The sequence below is a fragment of the Anoplolepis gracilipes genome, chromosome 1, assembly GCF_047496725.1.
Source record: "Anoplolepis gracilipes chromosome 1, ASM4749672v1, whole genome shotgun sequence".
Lineage (NCBI taxonomy): Eukaryota > Metazoa > Arthropoda > Insecta > Hymenoptera > Formicidae > Anoplolepis > Anoplolepis gracilipes.
Genome location: NC_132970.1, coordinates 7452523 through 7471881, shown reverse-complemented (window position 1 = coordinate 7471881; position 19359 = coordinate 7452523). Strand labels below are relative to the sequence as shown.

The 19359-nt window shown below is 29.1% G+C and overlaps 2 protein-coding genes across 6 annotated transcripts in view; one reads left to right on the top strand and one right to left on the bottom strand.

Moving 5' to 3' along the window:
• The window catches only part of Csn7 (COP9 signalosome subunit 7), a 92427-nt gene that overhangs the window by 53499 nt on the left and 19569 nt on the right, over positions 1-19359 (bottom strand). The window lies entirely within an intron of this gene.
• The window catches only part of LOC140668557 (uncharacterized), a 138061-nt gene that overhangs the window by 105614 nt on the left and 13088 nt on the right, over positions 1-19359 (top strand). For all 4 annotated transcript variants that reach the window (XM_072897707.1, XM_072897699.1, XM_072897717.1 and 1 more), the window contains one exon: positions 8399-8569. In XM_072897707.1, coding sequence (XP_072753808.1) covers positions 8399-8569 — 171 coding nt within the window. The remainder of the gene's footprint in view (positions 1-8398; positions 8570-19359) is intronic.

Below are 19359 nucleotides of genomic sequence, written 5' to 3'. Positions count from 1 at the left end.
ATCTCATTTTACAACGCCGAGTTCCTCGCCGTAATAGATATAGTATAGGTCAAACTTCAGTAATATGTGTATTTATATGCAAAGTTATGAAAATTGTATCAAGAAAAGTCGAAACACAGCAATTTAATATAACGAGATGATAATAACCCTTAATTCTCAGCAAGATTGGTACAAGATAACAAAATAAATCACTTATACTCGTTAGAAAAAGATACGCGCACACTTTATTAATATGTATATGCGTTGCAAATTTCTTTCAAATATTTTAATTTAAGTCTTTGGTTATGTTTGAAAATAAAATGAAAGGCGTATTATATTAGCTAGAACGTTGAAACACTCGCTAAAAAAGCGATGTGTAACTTATCCACAAAGATTTTTTCTTTGGTATGAGTTATAGGTGTCCGAAGTAAAAAGCGATTTCTTGGCGAAAACTCGACTGTCGTCGATTTATGCCTCTGAAAATCCATGGCAGAGGAGTTTGAAAGAGATTTCGCGAGGATTTCAGGGGAAGATGTGAAAGGATCAGACAGAGAATATAAGTCTAGGAAAACGGCAATGGATTTAATTTAGTTCATCATTTTTTGCGATGGGATTCTCTATCTATTTCTACGATTCAACGCGGGGATTTGCGAAACAAACATGTAACACCACGATCCGCCGATTCGTAAGCTGAGAAAAATGACTCTCTGAAATGCATTTATATAAAATAAAATTGAATTTATATCAAAATAAAATATATATAACAGATGTCACCAAACAAATTTCAAACTCTGATGTTAGAACAAATATAAATCTTAACAGAATTTAATGGATCTAAAAATAACATTAAAAATTAGAAATAATATACAAATATGCATAAAATACGTTATTTTTACATAACTGTTCAAATTTAATGAGTTTTTATTATTAAAAGACTACATTAATTAGTTCCAAGAATCCGTTCTATATTATATAAAATGTAATATTATTTAAATATTATATATGTATATGATTTTTAATATTATATTATATACATAAAATATTATATATAAAATATATCTATTATATACATATACAAAATACATTTCAAAAATAAATATTTTAACAGTTAAGAATATATACCGTTACTATTTAACAGATGCAAAACTCAAATTTAACTTTGAATATCTCGCGATATTACCATCAAATATTTCATTAAAATTATAAAGTTCTGATAATATTGAAACTCTGAAATGTTATTTAAATTCAAAAAATTTATAATTTGACAATTTCTTTTTAAAAATTTTAATTGAAAATCTGATAGTGTATGAATGTTCATCAGAGAATCAACGTTTTTTATTTGTCAAAAGTGTTACTATCTGATTAAAAAACTTATATTCGCTATATTATAAGATATTTTCTTTCGTACCCATTTCTGCCTGTACCGTCGCGTCTGTTAAACTCAGTCTTATGAAACTTGTCGTATCTACGTTGCGTTAAACTAGAAAACTATTCGAGAATGTATGTGACGTGAACTGAGATCGCTTTTTACTTATGACATAGTATTTCGAAAAAGTGGCAAACTTTTATGAATTTTCCAACCCAGTCAATTTCCTACTTTTGCTTAAAGGCATAGAATCGATGTAGAAAGCATAACTTTATAAATTAAAGAGTTCGCCATTACTTTGTTAAACGGAACAATTTTTAATAAATTTTCAAATCAATTAATTACGATTAAACATATTATCACAGTTACAAGATAATACAGAGATTATTAAAGCATTAAAGTATTAATTTGAATTAAATAATCGGATATTTAAAATATAAATTTTTTGTAATCTATTATGGGTTCTTTCCATTTAGTGACACAAGTCGACATAAACGTCATTCTAAATTTACTCACTTGATATGAAAAAGAAAAACAAGATAATACCTGTGTCGACTTGTCACTAAATGGAAAGTACCCAATATCGAATAATCTGATCAAAAAAATATTATTAACCTATTTAATATTTCAGGATCGAATGTTAAAAATAGTTGTTGCATAGCGTAACATTTTTTCTTGACTGATAATAGGTCTATTTGATAAAAAAGATATAAGTATTGTATCACTTATTCATAAACATGACATATTTTTCTCTTATATAAGCTAGCAATTTACTTTATCCATATTCATAATATGGTTCTACAAGATCAGAAAGTGCTCGATCTTCGTCACTTCCGCAGCGATTCGTGACAAGATCTGTTTAAAGTTGACCTTCTCTCTAAAATGACACAGAACACGTTTCAATTATTAAGACCTCTATCTTTAGGAATGACATTTCATCATTTAAGCATAATCAATCTTATAATCCTGATACGTTATAATATTTTTACTAAATATAGTAAAGTTTACATTTTAGGAATCGCGACAATTATGGAATTTTTCTTGAAAATATTATACATTTATATGTCGACCCAAGATAAATTTTGTAATGTAATAAAAAGTTGAAAAAAATATTAATATGATGCGTTATTCGCGTCACTCAAGACGCGTTCTCGCACGTGATATAGAGGATGTATTTTCATATTACAGTAGCAGTATCTTGCAACGAAGAATATATTATTCATCACGTTAACGCAACTTATACATACACATCGACAGAGTATCGCGTTTATGCTCGCTCTGAAGCGGCTGTGGACGACCGCTTAGCTAAACGATTTCTCCGCAACTTGTCAGCACGATGACGTACGATCGACATAGAAACATAGGTATAACACCTGCATAAGCAGAAAGTGCATACGCGTCAAAGGGAGCTTCACTATTCGTGTCAATCAGTATTTCGTGCGTACACATGTATCGCAGTTTGATCGACAAGCGAACATGAGTCGACTCACAGGATTCAATAACACACGCGTACAAAGATTCATGTTTGCAATGCGAGAGCTAAATCTATTTAGATTTACATTATCAACTCCTACATATATCCACATTATTGCGTATCAAATTTTTCATTAATAGAAACAGAAACAAAAGGTCAAAGTAGAAAAAAAATGTGTTTGATTAAATAATTCGATTCAAACACTGCATATGTATACAAAATTATTTTTCAAAAATTATAATACTTTGCAAGACTTGCAAGATTATAATTTTCAATATGTGTATATTTTTAATGAAGAAAATAACCTCAAATATAGTAACAACAATCTATTTCATTCGAGAATCTGTTATAACAGCTAGTCCTCCCTTAATTATTATCACTCAATTGAAGTAGAATAACTTTAATCACATCAAGTCGATTAAAGACATTAACGTCATAAATTTTAGTTACGATTTTCGCGAATCGAATTAGTTGGAAAGAAAACGTTCAGCAGCAATTTCTGTAAGTGGTTCTTCCTCGCTGTTAGGACACTGTTGAAACTCGCGTAGGATTACGATCGAGATTCAAGACGTAAGCCGTCGCGCGACGCGAGCTCAAGTCACGTGAACTAAATAAATGAAATCGCATCTCGTCAAGAACCTACATCGCCCATACAAAATTTTCTCCACTTGGAAATATGCTGTCGACGTCGCAGCTGAAATTTGAATAATGATTGATCACCGTTCTTCCGCCGCTTCTCGATCATCGGCATACTTTTGGCAAGAGATATAGGAAGGAGAATGCGAAACTTTGAGAATAAAAATTACTTGAGAGTAAAAAAAAAATACTTTTCACGCGCTTACCGTCGCATCATCCAGAAATAATTTCTGAAGAAAGTAATTGGATTCAATTTATAAAGACTTTGGAAAGATGCGATTTACATTATCCGATTAAAAGTACATTTATAATTGTTAGTAAAATTTTTTAATTAACCCGGACTTTATAACTTTAACTACCGCACATTAGCATTTTTATCGTCACTCAATCCATTGCTGAATATTTTATGCAATTTACAATAAATAATCACGAAAAAATGTTCGTCCTCTTTGTTATCGTATTAAGACATTTAAAAATTTTGTTATATAATATATAATTTATTATATGTGACGTAAAAATGTATATAATTAGTTTCAGTATATCCGCCAATACATTTCGGACATGTTTGATTAAGATGCGATCAGAAAATTGACAGAAATAAACAAAAAAGAATTATCTGTTTTTGTCAAGATAATTTAATATAAAATGTAATTGTGACTAAAGAAAATGATTCTCGAATTATTAACATTGATTGATATTGCAATAAAGTACTATAAAGTGATATATCGAATAATTTAAGAGAATCTGTTCTCTTATTCCCATTTTATCGGCGTAGCGAGTAAGGCTTGCAATTCCGTGCGGTTTGGGCGCAGCCGGTTCATTTCAATTAACGATAACATCGTTTTCTAGATTCTACAAAAGAACCGATTATAACGGTACGAGCCTCAGAAATGATCATGGTAAAAAATGCAAACATCCAACAGAATTCTGCGTTAGTTACATAATCCTTAATTAACTTACGAGTAAGAATAAAACGCAAATGACACGAGATAACATGTTATTTAACCTCTGCTTTTTTAATATATAAAAGTGCAGAAAAATAGAGCGTATATAATTAAATTCTCTCTGTCGACGATGGAGTTTTCATCAAATAAGACATACTATTTTTTAATATGCATACTGTAATAATCTAATCATCTGTTAGCAATGAAAACATAATTGTCATATTTTCGTGTAATATATCTCATGTCAGCGAAAAATAAAGTTGTTACATATACAGAGTATTTAAAAAAATTATTCAACTTTTATATGACAGATACACACAATACTGACTGAGTAAAAAAGTTTTAGTAAACATAAATCGAGAACTCAATTGTTTCAGAAATATAAACAATTTTGTGTATTACTATCATAACTGACTTATACGTGTTTCGGTGTTTACTGTGTTCTGAATGTTCTCGCTCAAATTCCACACATACTTTAGATATATTTCATTGTATAAAATCGTTCAGTTATATAACACAGTTGTATGACAAATGAACGATTACTAGGTTGAAATATTTCTAAAGTATAGAATCTGAGTAAGGACATTTAGAACTCGATTCATAAAGCGTTCGGTTTGTAAACCGAAAACACAGTTTGTAAATACTGAAGCACGTAGAAGCAAATAAGTCAGTCATAATAATAACATACAAAATTGTTTATATCTCTGAAAAGATTGAGTTTTTGATCTATGTTTACTAAAACTTTTTTACTCAATATTGTGTGTGTCATCTATCATATAAATCCTGAATAGTTTTTTTTAAACATCCTGAATATACACTTATACATATATAAATATCAATATAATTTTAAATAATATAATTTTATTTAATTAAAATATTCATCAAAATATTTATTTCTTTCCTATTTGTCGCAATGAAAAATTTTCCAGACTTTTAATGCCGTTGAAAAAAAAGGAAAAATAATTTTAAAGTTTCAAATTTTTTAGGTCGTGCACAAATAGTTAGTGTCGGAACTTCTTACACTCTGCTCACAAACATTCTACATAGATCTATTTTTCATCAGTATTTTTATCTCAGCGTCACGAGCGAAGAAATTTGCAGACGATATAACCAATCGATCAAGTCGAATGAGCGGACCGAACGAAGCTTAAATTGTCCATTGTTGCGGCTTGATATTTATATGATTGGACAAGCGAGTTTTCATAAAGTTCATAGTAACCACTCTGAATTTGACAAATCGTGATAAATATATTCGCCGTAGCATGCACCAACCGCGATATATGATAGGACGCGCATTGTTCCGAAGAAAAATAGCGTTGGTACCGTCGTGGTGCGAGATAACGCTGCCTCGTTTCTCACTACATAAACTCATCTGATGCGTACGCATTGACGTCGCTAGCACAGATCGAATATTTTGAAAAAAAAAAATCTCATTACTATCTAAGACAAATCGAACGACGATCGAGGTCAAGTGAAACCGTCTATTCCACGAGAAAGTTTTATGTGTTATAGAATATAAAAAAAAATTTACGATAAAGATAAATTATAATAAAAAATTAAATAATGCGAGTTTGGGTCATTCAATATTCAACAAGTCACAATGCGAAAAACACGTAATTCTATTACGAAATAACAATTTGAAAATCAAAATGTCAATGAAAAATTTACCAGTTTGACAATCATAAGAATATATCGATAACAGAGATCTGCGAAATTTAGGGTGTTAAAAGTTATTTGAGAGAGAGAGAGAGAGAGAGAGACAGAGAGAGAGAGAAAGAGAGAGTTATAGGTTTATATAATTTTGTGTGCTGAAAACGAATCTGGCCGCAAAAATCACGTTAAATTTTTTAAATGGAGTAAAATGGTCTAAAAATGACAATTTTTCCTATATTCATAAAAATATTACAAAAAAAGAGCAAATAATTCCTTTTTTTACCAAAAATGGCTTTATATAGTACTATTCTTTTCAAAATCCATTTTTATTTGCCAATGTGCGATTTTTTTTCACCGAGATATACCAAAGTTAAAAGTTATAAACTTTTGAAAACCTAGTATAAAATTTATTCTGTTAAATAAAATATTCTGTTATATAAAATCACACGTTGACAAATAAAAATTGATTTTGAAAAAGAAGGATACTAATGTGAAACCATTTTTTGATCAAAATATAGGAAGTAATTTACTCTTTCTATGTAATACTTTTATAAATATAGCCAAAATGGTCATTTTTGAACCATTTTATTCCATTTAAAAAATCTAACGTAATAGACAATTTTTGTGGATATTTAACACAGATATTTAACACAAAATGTTACGTAGAAAAACTGTAATTCTCAAACCATGTATAATCCTCAAACAACAAAACCTCTCAGGTCTGTGTAATAATACATCTTCGTTCAAATTCTCTAACACAATTGTATCACCAAGTTGATCTCAAAGAAGTCATTTTACACCTACATGATGGAGAGATAATTAATCATCTACATTGCCACATGCGGCTAACCCAAAATCGCCTTTTCTTCGAACCGTCATCATAGAATAGCAAATGTAGAATATTGTACGAAAACACAGAGGGAAGAACTTAGTCCATAAATAAATTGATGGTAAAACTTATTATGGAATGCTACGTGAAACATATGATTTAGACAAATGATGTCCTTTACATACAACCATCATAATTTTCTGTTTTGTCTTTCGAGAAAATACTTTATACTCTTGTTACTCCATAAATCTTCAAACTCATAAGTAAGTTGTTTTGAATGATTTCCAAATATTAGACTGTCACACAGCTGGATACATTTGATTTTATGTTTGTTTCCTTAAATATTCTACATTATTAAGCCTTTTAAATTTTATTCTTAAAAAGTTCACAATTCCGTGGAATTTTGATTTTTGAATCTTTCGATCTGTAGCTGCTTAAGCCTTTAGATTATGTGATCTTTTAGCCTTTGAACTCTTACATTGTTGAATTCTTGAATCCTTGAAGCTTCGTAATAGTGGTTCTTCTATTATTTATATCTTTCTCGAGCTTTGACGCTATATCTTCTTGTAAATTTAAATACTGAGATATCTTGTATTGCATCTTTGAAATGCTTTAAAAGTAGTGAAATTTTGTTTCGCTGTATGGTGTTCAACTTTTCGACAATAGTATAAATCGCTTTAAAAGAACGACGAATGATATAAATTAATTATTTTCACATTGCTGACGTTCCCAAGACACATTTTTCTCTTTCAAGAAAAACACACAAGTTTACGTGTGAGTCTCCGACAGTCATTAAATTACATGCTTTCACTCGGTCAGTTTCCAGAACCAGCAGAAACATCGACCACTTCCAGGAAAATTCAAGTTTACTTCGCTTTTAGCCAGATGCAGTCGACTCACTCGTAATTAGAAATAAAATTATCCAATATGAACCGTATTCTATAATATCGCAATGCCATAAAGAGCTCGATATCGTTTTCCGATAAATTTGAAAATCAAAGATCAATCTTGAAAAAAAAGATATTTTTCGATATTTCAATATTTCAACTAAGAATTCGAAGTTAAAAATGAAGGCGATGGAAGTTTCCCACAAAAGTTTTATACTCCTAAATACTTTGAACTGTTGACATAGTAATTTCGAATATGTCGTACGAAAAAAAATCTTGTGCAATTTATTTATACTTCTTATGGTTTTAAAGAGATTTTATTGTAATTTTCCTATTTATTAATTAACAAATTAATAAAATAATGATATATTTTTGTCATTTTGTTCTTTCTACCACTTCATTAAATAAGAAAAAAAATTGCAAAAATTCTTTTATGTGCAAATAACATAAGCAAAAATCTATAAAACAGATTCAAAGACGGTTATCTTTTTACGTTTTATTACGACGATTGATGCTACAATTAAGTGTATAGATCTAACATTATAAAAATCGTGTAATAATTTCCTTATATATTATTATTATTTTTTTTTTATGTAAATAATTTAATAGAAAAATTTGTCTATGTTGTAGGTCTCCTTTTTCTCAACAAGTCCGGAGCTTTCCAACAAGCAACGCTTCGAATATTTTACCCGTACGATACCTAGCGATCACTATCAAGTCAAAGCAATGGTCGATATTGTACTTACAATGGGCTGGAGCTACGTCTCCATCATTTACGAGGAGAGTAACTACGGTATAAAGGTATGTACTCAATCATAATTTTCTGTTTTAGATTCATGGACGGTACTTGATCACGAAATTTGCGCGAAACATATATTACATACTTCCATTAGTATCATATTACGTGTACATACGAGAGCGATCTGCTAATAAAGGTACACAGGTTGATTAGAAAATGATTTGTATGTGCAATCTCGAAGTCATGGACATGTGTTATTATATAGAGGAGAGAATTAATAACTGTGCAAGCGTTGTTGTCTTCCATCCAGATCAGAGTTTGGCAAATGAATAAAATAGTTGATGTGATTGAAAATTCTTCCAAATTCAAGGTGCGCATCAGATTTATAAACAAAAGGCGTGACTCATAGTGTAAAAAATTGTTAAAAATAGTGAGAACATTTATGCCAGAATGTTTTAAGGCAAAAAGAAGTGTGCATATGGTGCAACGAAATCAAGATAGCCGAATGGCACATCTTTAAATTTGAAAAATGTATCGTTAGATCTTTGAATTTGTTGAAGCACAATTCTTTTCAGCTTAAAACATTCTGGCTATAAACATTTCTAACACTAAATTTTATACTATAATTCACATTTTCTACTTGAAAAAAATCTGATAACTGTGTGTATCTCGAACTTGAAATAATTTTCAATCGCACTGACCATTTCATTAACTTGCTTCGGTCAATAAATGGAAAATAACAACACACGGTTACTAGTCCTCTTCCCTATACTATTAACATACCCGTTACTTCAAAATTGCGCGTACAGATTATTTTATAACCAATGTCTGTACCTTTATTATCGGACCTCGTATTATGAGTACACACGATACATAAAAAAAGAATATCTGTTTTATCTTATTTTATTATTCTTTCATTTAATTGATTAAAAATTTCGTTAATATTTTTCTCACAAACTCTGTTATATAAATGTAACATAAATTTTGTGAATAACTGACTTTGAAAATTGTTTACACTCAAATATGCAAGTAATTTTTATACTGAAAAGTACTATACTGTACTCACTCATAATATGAAATAATTTCAGTCTATTATTATTACATCGCCATTTTCGCAAAGCTTTTAAGCTAAATTAAATATTCATGTATAAAATATAGTAGCGTATAAATGTTAAATAAATTAATGTAAAATCGCAATAAAATTCTCTCATGGTTTTGTAGGGATATTATATAAATAATAGAACTAAAAAAATAACAACTATTTTGTAATATTACCATCATTAATTGATTGCATATTTAAGAAAGCATTTTATTATAAAGCTAGATAATTTTTAATGTAATTTTAATACAAATATTTCAAGATATTTTACAATTCAAATAATAATAATTTCAATTTTTTTATAAAAGTATCAATTATCAATATTCGTTACATATTCGTGACATATTCGTAATATGACAACGTACAATTAGAATGATGTGAAAAACATACGAGCAACATATTAATTAAAAAGTCATTCCATTTAAATAAAGCTTTATATGACCTTTGTAAAGCTGACAGAACCACATCGGCAGAATCCAATCAGACCTATTAGAATATTTAGTATCCATTTTAAACTAATTTTGTACCACCAAAAATAATTTTGTACTTTGTCCCATTTCAAGAAAAACTGTGGTGCTGTTAGCTTCCTATTAATTTGAAAATCCTCAAAAAAAGAAAAATCAAAAGAGCTGAATTTGTACTAATTTCTATAACTCAAAACAAGATTTAATTGTAAAAAGATCGAAAAAAAAAACTTTTACTTTTAGATTTATTGAAAAAAGGGTTGTTTGAACAAGTTCATATAAATATTCGATTCGTTTTGAGTGGCACAAATTAGTACAAATTACAAATTCAGCTCTTTCGATTTCTATTCTAGGCTGTTGATTTTATTTTGGGCTTTCCAAGTTAACAGAAAGCTAGCAGTGCCACGGTTTTTTTTTTAAATAGGACAAAGTACAAAATTATTTTTGATGGTAATATAATAATATAATATAAAATATAAAATAATATAAAATACAAAATAGGCACTAAATATTCTAATAGATCCGATTTGATTCTGCCGATGTAATCCTGCCAGCTTCACAAAAGTCTTTTTATATAACTACTGGTTTGACAGATAGACGGACTGACAAATCGTAATATGCCAGGAAAAAAGATACAAAAAAACGAGAATAAATGGAAAGTAAAATAGAACTTTATTCGCCAACGCGGCCCCATTATAATAATTCACAATGTCGGGCATATGTGATTTCAATCTCGTAAATTTCGCAAAACGCTCTGCTCGTGACAACCGTATAATATTTAACGTATAATATTACACGAAAATCATGATGCTTTTTATTTTCTCGATATCCATAATAATCAAAAAAATCGCGACTCATCTTTTTTTTTCTTTCTAAAAGCATTATACATTCCGGCTTTCCACTACAAAGTTCTCTCTCTCTCTCTCTCTCTCTTTCTCTCTCTCTCTCTCTTTCTCTATGCTTCTTTTATTATTTAAGATTACTATAGAAAAATTTAACATATATCAATTATACACTAATTGATCGCTATTAAGATGTTTGGTTTTTTGTAATAAGTCTCGAGTTGTTTAATTTTACATAAGCAAATAAAAAACAAATAAATATAAATTTAATAGAGTATTAAATTATGTAAAAAATGCTAATTAAAAAACTTTGCCATGAATAAAATACTTTAAACTATAAGTTCTGTTGTATAAATATATATATATATGTATGTATACATATATACTAATTTTATTAATTAGAAAAAGCTAGCATCTCTTATTTTTAGTAATTAAAAAATGTATATTTGCGTGCTGTGCTAGCAATTTGCTATCTTGGAAATATTGATAATTTACTTAAAATATTGATATTATATTATGTACTATATTCTGAATGATGCAATAGTATCATTATCAGTGATCGTTATTTCTAGTTATGAAATTACTCATATTCAAACGATATCCACATCTAATTGCTCCAAATCTAATCCGTATCAAATGCTGATTTATATGATTTTCTCAAATGGTTGAATTTAATATACAGCCATATATATATGTGTGTATATATGTATAAAACTTATAATCTATAATCGATCATGAAATATTAAAAATTATAAAAATAAAAATATAGACAGGATTTAATATCCACTTTTCATTACATCTATTGCATCAAATTGCTTTCCTCAACAGTATAGAACCAACAATATTAGTGCTATGATAAATGGTTTTACAAAAATTGCACAAAGCAAATAATTACATCAAAACAATAATAATACAAGAGAAAAACATGATTTATTAATTACATCAAACAAATGAATAACACGTTTTTGCTTTTAGTAATCATTTAATGAATGTTAAAGAAAGAAAGTAAGAGAAGAGAATTCTGCACAAGTTAATCCATGCAAAGGAAACAATCGCATAAATTATGCAACAGAAAGAAAATGCAAAAACAATCCTTCCAGAAAAGTAAAAAAGAGAAAATGCAGCAACGGGTTTAGATGTAATCGCAAAGAATTATAGCTGAAAAAAAAAGAAATCTCCAAGGCAGTTCATGGTTTAGCTATATGATAACGATAAATGTCGGATTAGTATAAAAAAACGCTACTTAGCAGGTATATCGTGCGTGTGATTGTTCATCCGTTTTCGACTTAAGAACTAACACGCTTATAGTATGAGAATGTAATTGAGAAATATGTCGAAATAACGCCTTGTAACAAGAAACAATAACTGACGACATTTGTAGCTTTTATTGCAGAAGTGAGAATGCGTCATCTTCAATCGATTGCGCTCGCGTTATGAAAAATGCATAAACGTCTTTTCCGTGATACTTTAACACGAAATATTGTCCACAATATGTGTATATCCTATACATAATACATAGATGCACGTGCGTGTTATTTTTTATTATGTCTGTAATAAATTCATTCTGAACATTTTTCCGTGACCAACTGGAAACCTAGTATGAAAATGATCCTGAAGCTAATTTGGATAACAAACATTTTTCGTAAACATAGAAGAAAAATAATATAGTTTTATTATTATACCAGAAAGAAAATATTACGAAGAAATTATAAGTATACATTCAAAGAATACTTTAAAAAAGATTTAGTTATCTTTATAATCACATAACTGAGATATGAAATTCGTTTAAGAGAGAGATATTAATAACCAGATAACCATCTCTAAGAAAATTCACTAAGATACAATTGTGCTTCTATAATGCAAAACGACGCAAAAAAAGACGAAATAAGAAAAGATTTATTTGAGCTACATTATAATAAACTATAAAACAAAAAATTCGAGACATTTAAGAATTATTAATACAAATCATTATGTCTATAAAAGAAATAATAAGGCTCTGATATTCAACCCAAAAATGCGGTGCAGTTTTATGACAAAATATTTAAAAAACATGAAGCTAAATTAATAACCAATAATTTTACCATATTTCAATTCAAGGCACAATTATATAAAAAATTGAAACCAATATATAAACGTAGAAAAATGCTAAATATATATGTTAATGAAACGTAGATTCGGGAAGAGTAGAATAAATAATTTTTCAGAAAAATGTGATGATTAGCGAGAAAATAAAAATATTATATATACAAATAACAATAAGCATAGCATTCGCTATGCTGGGTCACTGTAATATAATCAGTTATAACACACTTATATTTACATGCGTTATATCATGATACAATTAAGTACACAATTATGATGTGCATATATATATATATATATATATATATATATATATATATACGATTATGTCACATAATAAGACAATGTCAAAATTTAGTTTGATGCAAAACAAAAACAAAAGAATCGTTCGTATCTATTCATTCGTATATACAGTGTTTTTTGAATTTTCATTCATTAAAATAATGAATGTTCAATCATCCTAATTATACATATACGTTTATTAAGCACAACATATTACAACGTTCATCAAAAAACATTTCAAAATACGTGAGATATTTAACAACCGTAATACGATAGCGTATAATACTGGGCGTCAAATTTACGCAATCGTGTAACATTAATCATACAATTATCGCATTTGCGAGCAAAACGCGATAGTCGATATACCTGTATTAAATCTCGCAGACATTAGATACGTGACACGTACTAACAATCCTTAAGGGATGCAGTAAAACGGCATTTTGATTTATTATACCTATATTCTTTTAAATAGAATCATTGTATTATAATCAGTGAAACATAAAATGAAGGAACAAAATGTGTGTTTACTAAAAATCAATTTATTTAACTGTTTCTGAATCTTGTTTAATCTTTGATTTTCATCTAATTCAATTTAAGAAACTAAATTCGCACAGAGGGTCTACTCAAATCTTATAAAAACGTCTCTAAAAATTCTCTGATTTTCCAAGTATTATTGTTCAAACTTCCAAGTAAAGGAAATATTTTCATGATTAAATGAATAAGTATTTTTTACTTGCATAAAATTTTCATTTCTTTAGTATTAATAATTGCGAAAAATATGTACTTCATATTCAATATTATATTAATAATAAAATATTGAATATATCAACAAAAAATATATATATTCATATTTATTTATAATATATTTTAAATTGTTTGACTGGCTGACTGATGTGTGTAAAATTGGCATTTTATTTCGTAGAAACTCACTAATTGTTAATAACTCTGGCTTTATTTTTAATGGTTCTAGAGTTCTTCACAATTAAACGAATAGTTTTAGCCATTAATAATTTGAAAATATATACGGCTCCAATATTTACAAACATGATAATGTATACTCGGCAATGAGAGCCCATGCGCGGATGTTGATGCGTAAAGAAATTAATTCTTTTCATGAAAGAATTTTTAATTAGTGCACAGAGCACATATTTAGATTCTCATTTTTGAGAACTCTAAATCCCTCTATACCTCCCTAAAGAGATGTAGAGGAGAAAAAATATCGGGGCGAAGTTACTGAATCGGGAATTGAACACAAATGTGGGGCTGAATAGCTCAGTGGTAAGAGCAGTCGCTCGGCAAGCGAAAGACTCGGGTTCAATTCCCGATTCAGCGACTTCTCCTCGATATTTTTTCTCGTCTACATCTCTTTAGGGGGGGGGGAGTATAGAGGGGTTTAGAGTTCTCAAAAATGAGAATCTAAATATGTGCTCTGTGCACTAATTAAAAATTCTTTCGTGAAAAGAATTAATTTCTTTACGCATCAACATCCGCGCATGGGCTCTCATTGCTGAGTATACATTATCATGTTTTTAGCCATTAAATTAAAAAACCTGCTCGGGACAAACTGAGATGCTAAGTTTACGCTACGTCTCACTTTGTCTGCCGATAATTTTTTAAACAGTTCTTGCCAGAAGCGCTTAAGAGTTTCACAATAGTTCTATAAAAAATTCTGCATAAAAATTATCAAAGTATTAATTAAAAAAATTAAACTATCGAATTAAACGCTGGTCATATTTCGATAGTTGTATCGATTAATGAAATTTCGTGTTATTCTGCAATCACTTTTAATTTCCACATAGAGAGGATTTCTATACATAAAAATTATTACAATATTTATTAAACAGATTGCCTGAAACGCCAAACGTATAAATACCGAGATACGGTCGTATTTAAATAGTTCTATCGACTTTAATAAGATTTCGTGTCAGTCTAATCATTTTTAATTTCCAGAGAAGGTTCTATACGTAAAAATTATGAAACAAATTAAAATATGAAACAAATTAGATTGGCCGAGACGCCAAACCTACAAGTATTAAGATGCTGGTCATATTTCGACTGTTCTATCGACTTTAAATAAGATTTCGTGTTATTTTTTTTGTTGTTCTACAATTACTTATACTTTCTGAATAGAGTTGTAGGTAAATTCCTACGTAAAAATTATTAGAATATTTATTAAACATTAGATATCGAGACGCTGATGTAACAGTAATCCCATTTATGTCATCTAATCGCGCGATCTAATTTGTATAATTAATATTTTAATAATTTTTACGCATAGAATTTTTTTAGAACTATTGCAGCACTCTCAAGTGCTGAAAACCTGGCAAGAATATTACATAAATTGTCGAAGGACAAAGTGAGACGCAGCGTTAATCTAGTGTTTCAGTTTGTCCCGAGTTTTTTCCAGGCTAGTCTTTTAATGGCCGATACTATTTATTTATCTATAAAAAAATTCTAGAACTGTTGAAAAAAAAACCAAAATTTTCAACCATTAATGACTTTCCGACTTGAGACGCTAGTTCACCCACCCAAGTGGAATTGCATGAAATATGTTATGCGATAATTGCGACAAGAAAATTTATTCCGGAAACAATAATAAATTATCTCATACGTAATAAATCTGATTGCTCCCATAAAAGCCCGATGCCATTCCAGACCTGCCCATTTTCTTCTAATATTTCGTTGATGCATCTTCAAAAACACTCACAAAACAGTCGCACGATATTTTGCACGACACTCCCGATTTTGATATATAATATTACGTTTATTGATACGAAATCTATATGGGGCCGGTATCTTCTCGCTTACATATTACCGCACGAATGATAAAATCACCGCGTACAACGCATTATATACATATATACAAAAAATTCGATATATACTTTTTCGCGGATTAAGATTATAGATATGTATATATGTATAATATAATGAAACAAACATCTGACTTTCAATTCGGCACTCCCGATACTCGTTCACGCGAGATATTCACTTTCTCCCCTTTCGCAATCCGAATCACCGTTTCCAATGAATTCGCGATTGTTAGACTTGATATTCGTGAGTATCCGTCGACACTCGTGTACTTCTCGAAAGAACGTGCTATTTATCTGTCAAGCAAGAAGTCGAAATACGCGTAAAAGCGTTATATAGAAATATGGTGGTGAAACGACGAAGTTGCGCTGCACGTATTAATTCTCTATATTCTTTGCTCCACGACAAAATAATATAATAGTAATTTTTATCACGAAGAAAATATAATAATAAAAATTAGAATATATAACATTGGTAATCATGAAATATACATGTATACAAGAAATCACGTGCAATATTTTTATTCAATATTATATTTAATTTTATTTAATATTTAATATTATCTCATAGATGCGAATATTATGTACAAGTATTACGAAAGAATATTATATATGAGTATTATGTTTTACAAATATTAAATTATTCAAATATTTTGATGCACAAACAAATAACATAATCATTAACAAATAATAGAACAAATATATAATTTATTATGTTCATATGTACAGAAAGAGTCATAAACATAATCACCTTATGCATGAATTTATGCACATACTGGAACACATACATTTTCTATATACATAAGATGTATATATACAAAATATATAAATGTATTGATATGTGCATAAATTCAATTGTAAAAGTATTAATGATGTTTTTTGTACAATTAATTTATTATAGAGGAACTGAGATACGAGCGTCTCTCTTCGCTATTTATATGTATGCCGGCATTTCGGACGAATTAATTTGTTTAATTAACTCTTATTCCACACTAGTGGGTTATTTTGGTCCGTGATTTTTCTAACAATGTAATTTCTTGGAAACGAATAATCATAAAATAATATATTTAAGCAAGTTATTTTTCAAATTTATTATTTTAATCTTTATTTAGAAGGATCAAAGAAGTATGTATATAAATTTTTTTCAAATTTTTAAAAATATTTTTACATATTAGAAAACTTATCAAAATACACTGACCCATCTACACAGTTAGAAGATGCAAAAAATAATAATATTAAGTAAAGGATTAATAGTCTAATATTTTTACGCAATATTCTAATATTTTTTAGAATTATTGTAATATTTTCAAGCGCTTAAAATATGATAAGAAATGTTTAAAACATTGTCAGCAAGCAAAGTAAGCAGCGTGAACTTGGCGTCTCAGTTTATCCCAAGCCATTTTTTTTGTTTAATAACCAGAACTATTTGTTTAATTTATGATGAAATTATTAAAAAGAAAGCCAGAACTTTCGACAATTAATGAGTTCTCACAAAGTGAAACAGTTTCATACACATTGCTAACTGATTATAATATGTTTATAAAATTATCAAAAACAGAATTTTCGAAAAAATAACCTGAATCTCAATAAAATTCCCCCGATTTTTTCGGATACAAAATAAATTCCTGAGAATTCTAAGTTTTCCATGTTTTTCCAGGAAGTAGATATCCCATTGCAATAGCTGACGACAAAATCAGAAAAAACTCACATTGTGACATTATGACGTGATCCAGGCAATCAAAATTTCACTACCTATTATATGCGTAATGATTATCTCCTGCGCGTAAATTCTTGATGGAATTTATAATAGTATGTTCCGCTCTTTGAACGAAAAAAAGAATAAAACACAGAACATTATGTTTTGTTATGTTATTTAGGTTCTTCTATGTATATGACAATCAATCTTGCATGGTCCGCGATTACCAACGTTATCGGTATGCCGGAAATTAGGGAATTAAAGAATCGGAGATTAGTCGAGTGTCGGATGCAGTTTGCACGTAGAATACTCTAAAAAGCTTCTAGAATAATTCTGCAGTATTTTTCTGTATTGAAAAACCGCTAAATTATTCCTCATACGTACTTGCACACGAGCTATAGAAACTTGAAACGCGAGATTTTAAACAAATCGAAATAAAAAAAAAAACATTTCAAAATATTTGATATCAAAAATATTTAATCTTGTTATATTCCAGAAGGAATGTGATTGCGAGAAACACTTTGTTCACTTGACCGATGAAATTTGAATACTACGTGAGTGGCAAATAAAACAATCGTTTTCACTCGTCAGATCTTTCGACTGTTTATTCATGTTCTATTTGCGCTATTCGCAATGCTTTGTAAAAAGTATAACAAAATATATAATGATATACACAAAATCTACGAAATATAATAACCGTAAACATATGCAAAGAATAAAGACATATCAAAGTTTAAAATACAAAAAGATTTTTAGCCTAATAAATATTTAAAAGCTGTAAAAAATCCGTACAGTCTCTCGTTAAACTTTTCTCCCTTCTATTCTCTCGAGATATCGCACTTGTCTTTTTGACGATCTCTCTCGTATTCTAAGATTCAACTGTGAAATATCTTTCATACACAGAGACACACACACACACACACACACACTTTTTCACATTATTAATTCAACAATGCATTTGATTTATATGAAATTATTTCTTCATATTTTCGCATCATTTTGAAAAACCGGAAAATTCCATTACAGAACTCATGAAATAAATGTGACAGAGTCACAGTTATTATGAAACATAAAGCTTTCTCAAAGAATGATTTCAAATCCCCTCGCACAGTACAAAACATTACCTTCAATTCACAACATCATAAATATAATGGTAGACCCAGTATATATAAATGAATTTGATAAATGTTCAGCAGGACACGTAAATGATTCGAGAATTTCATGAAACCTCTTCTAATAATGGAGCGTCTTCTAATACCATGAGATTGGCATTTGCGTACGCAGCCCAATTCAATTTTCGCGTACCGAAACAAGGGTTAGCATTATGATGACCAACAGCGTCCTATAATGAAGGACCACGCTATGCATATATAATATATACGTAGAACAAGTTGAAGTCACTTTCTCCAGCCAGATGATTTAACTAATAATTTATCGCGACTTATCAAACAATGAATATATGAATGATATGTATTGACTGGAGAGCAATTCATACTGGATTTCGATACCAAATTCAATATACATATATCTTTTTCTTTATTTTTGAATAAATATTGTATTGTTATTTTAAAAGATAACAT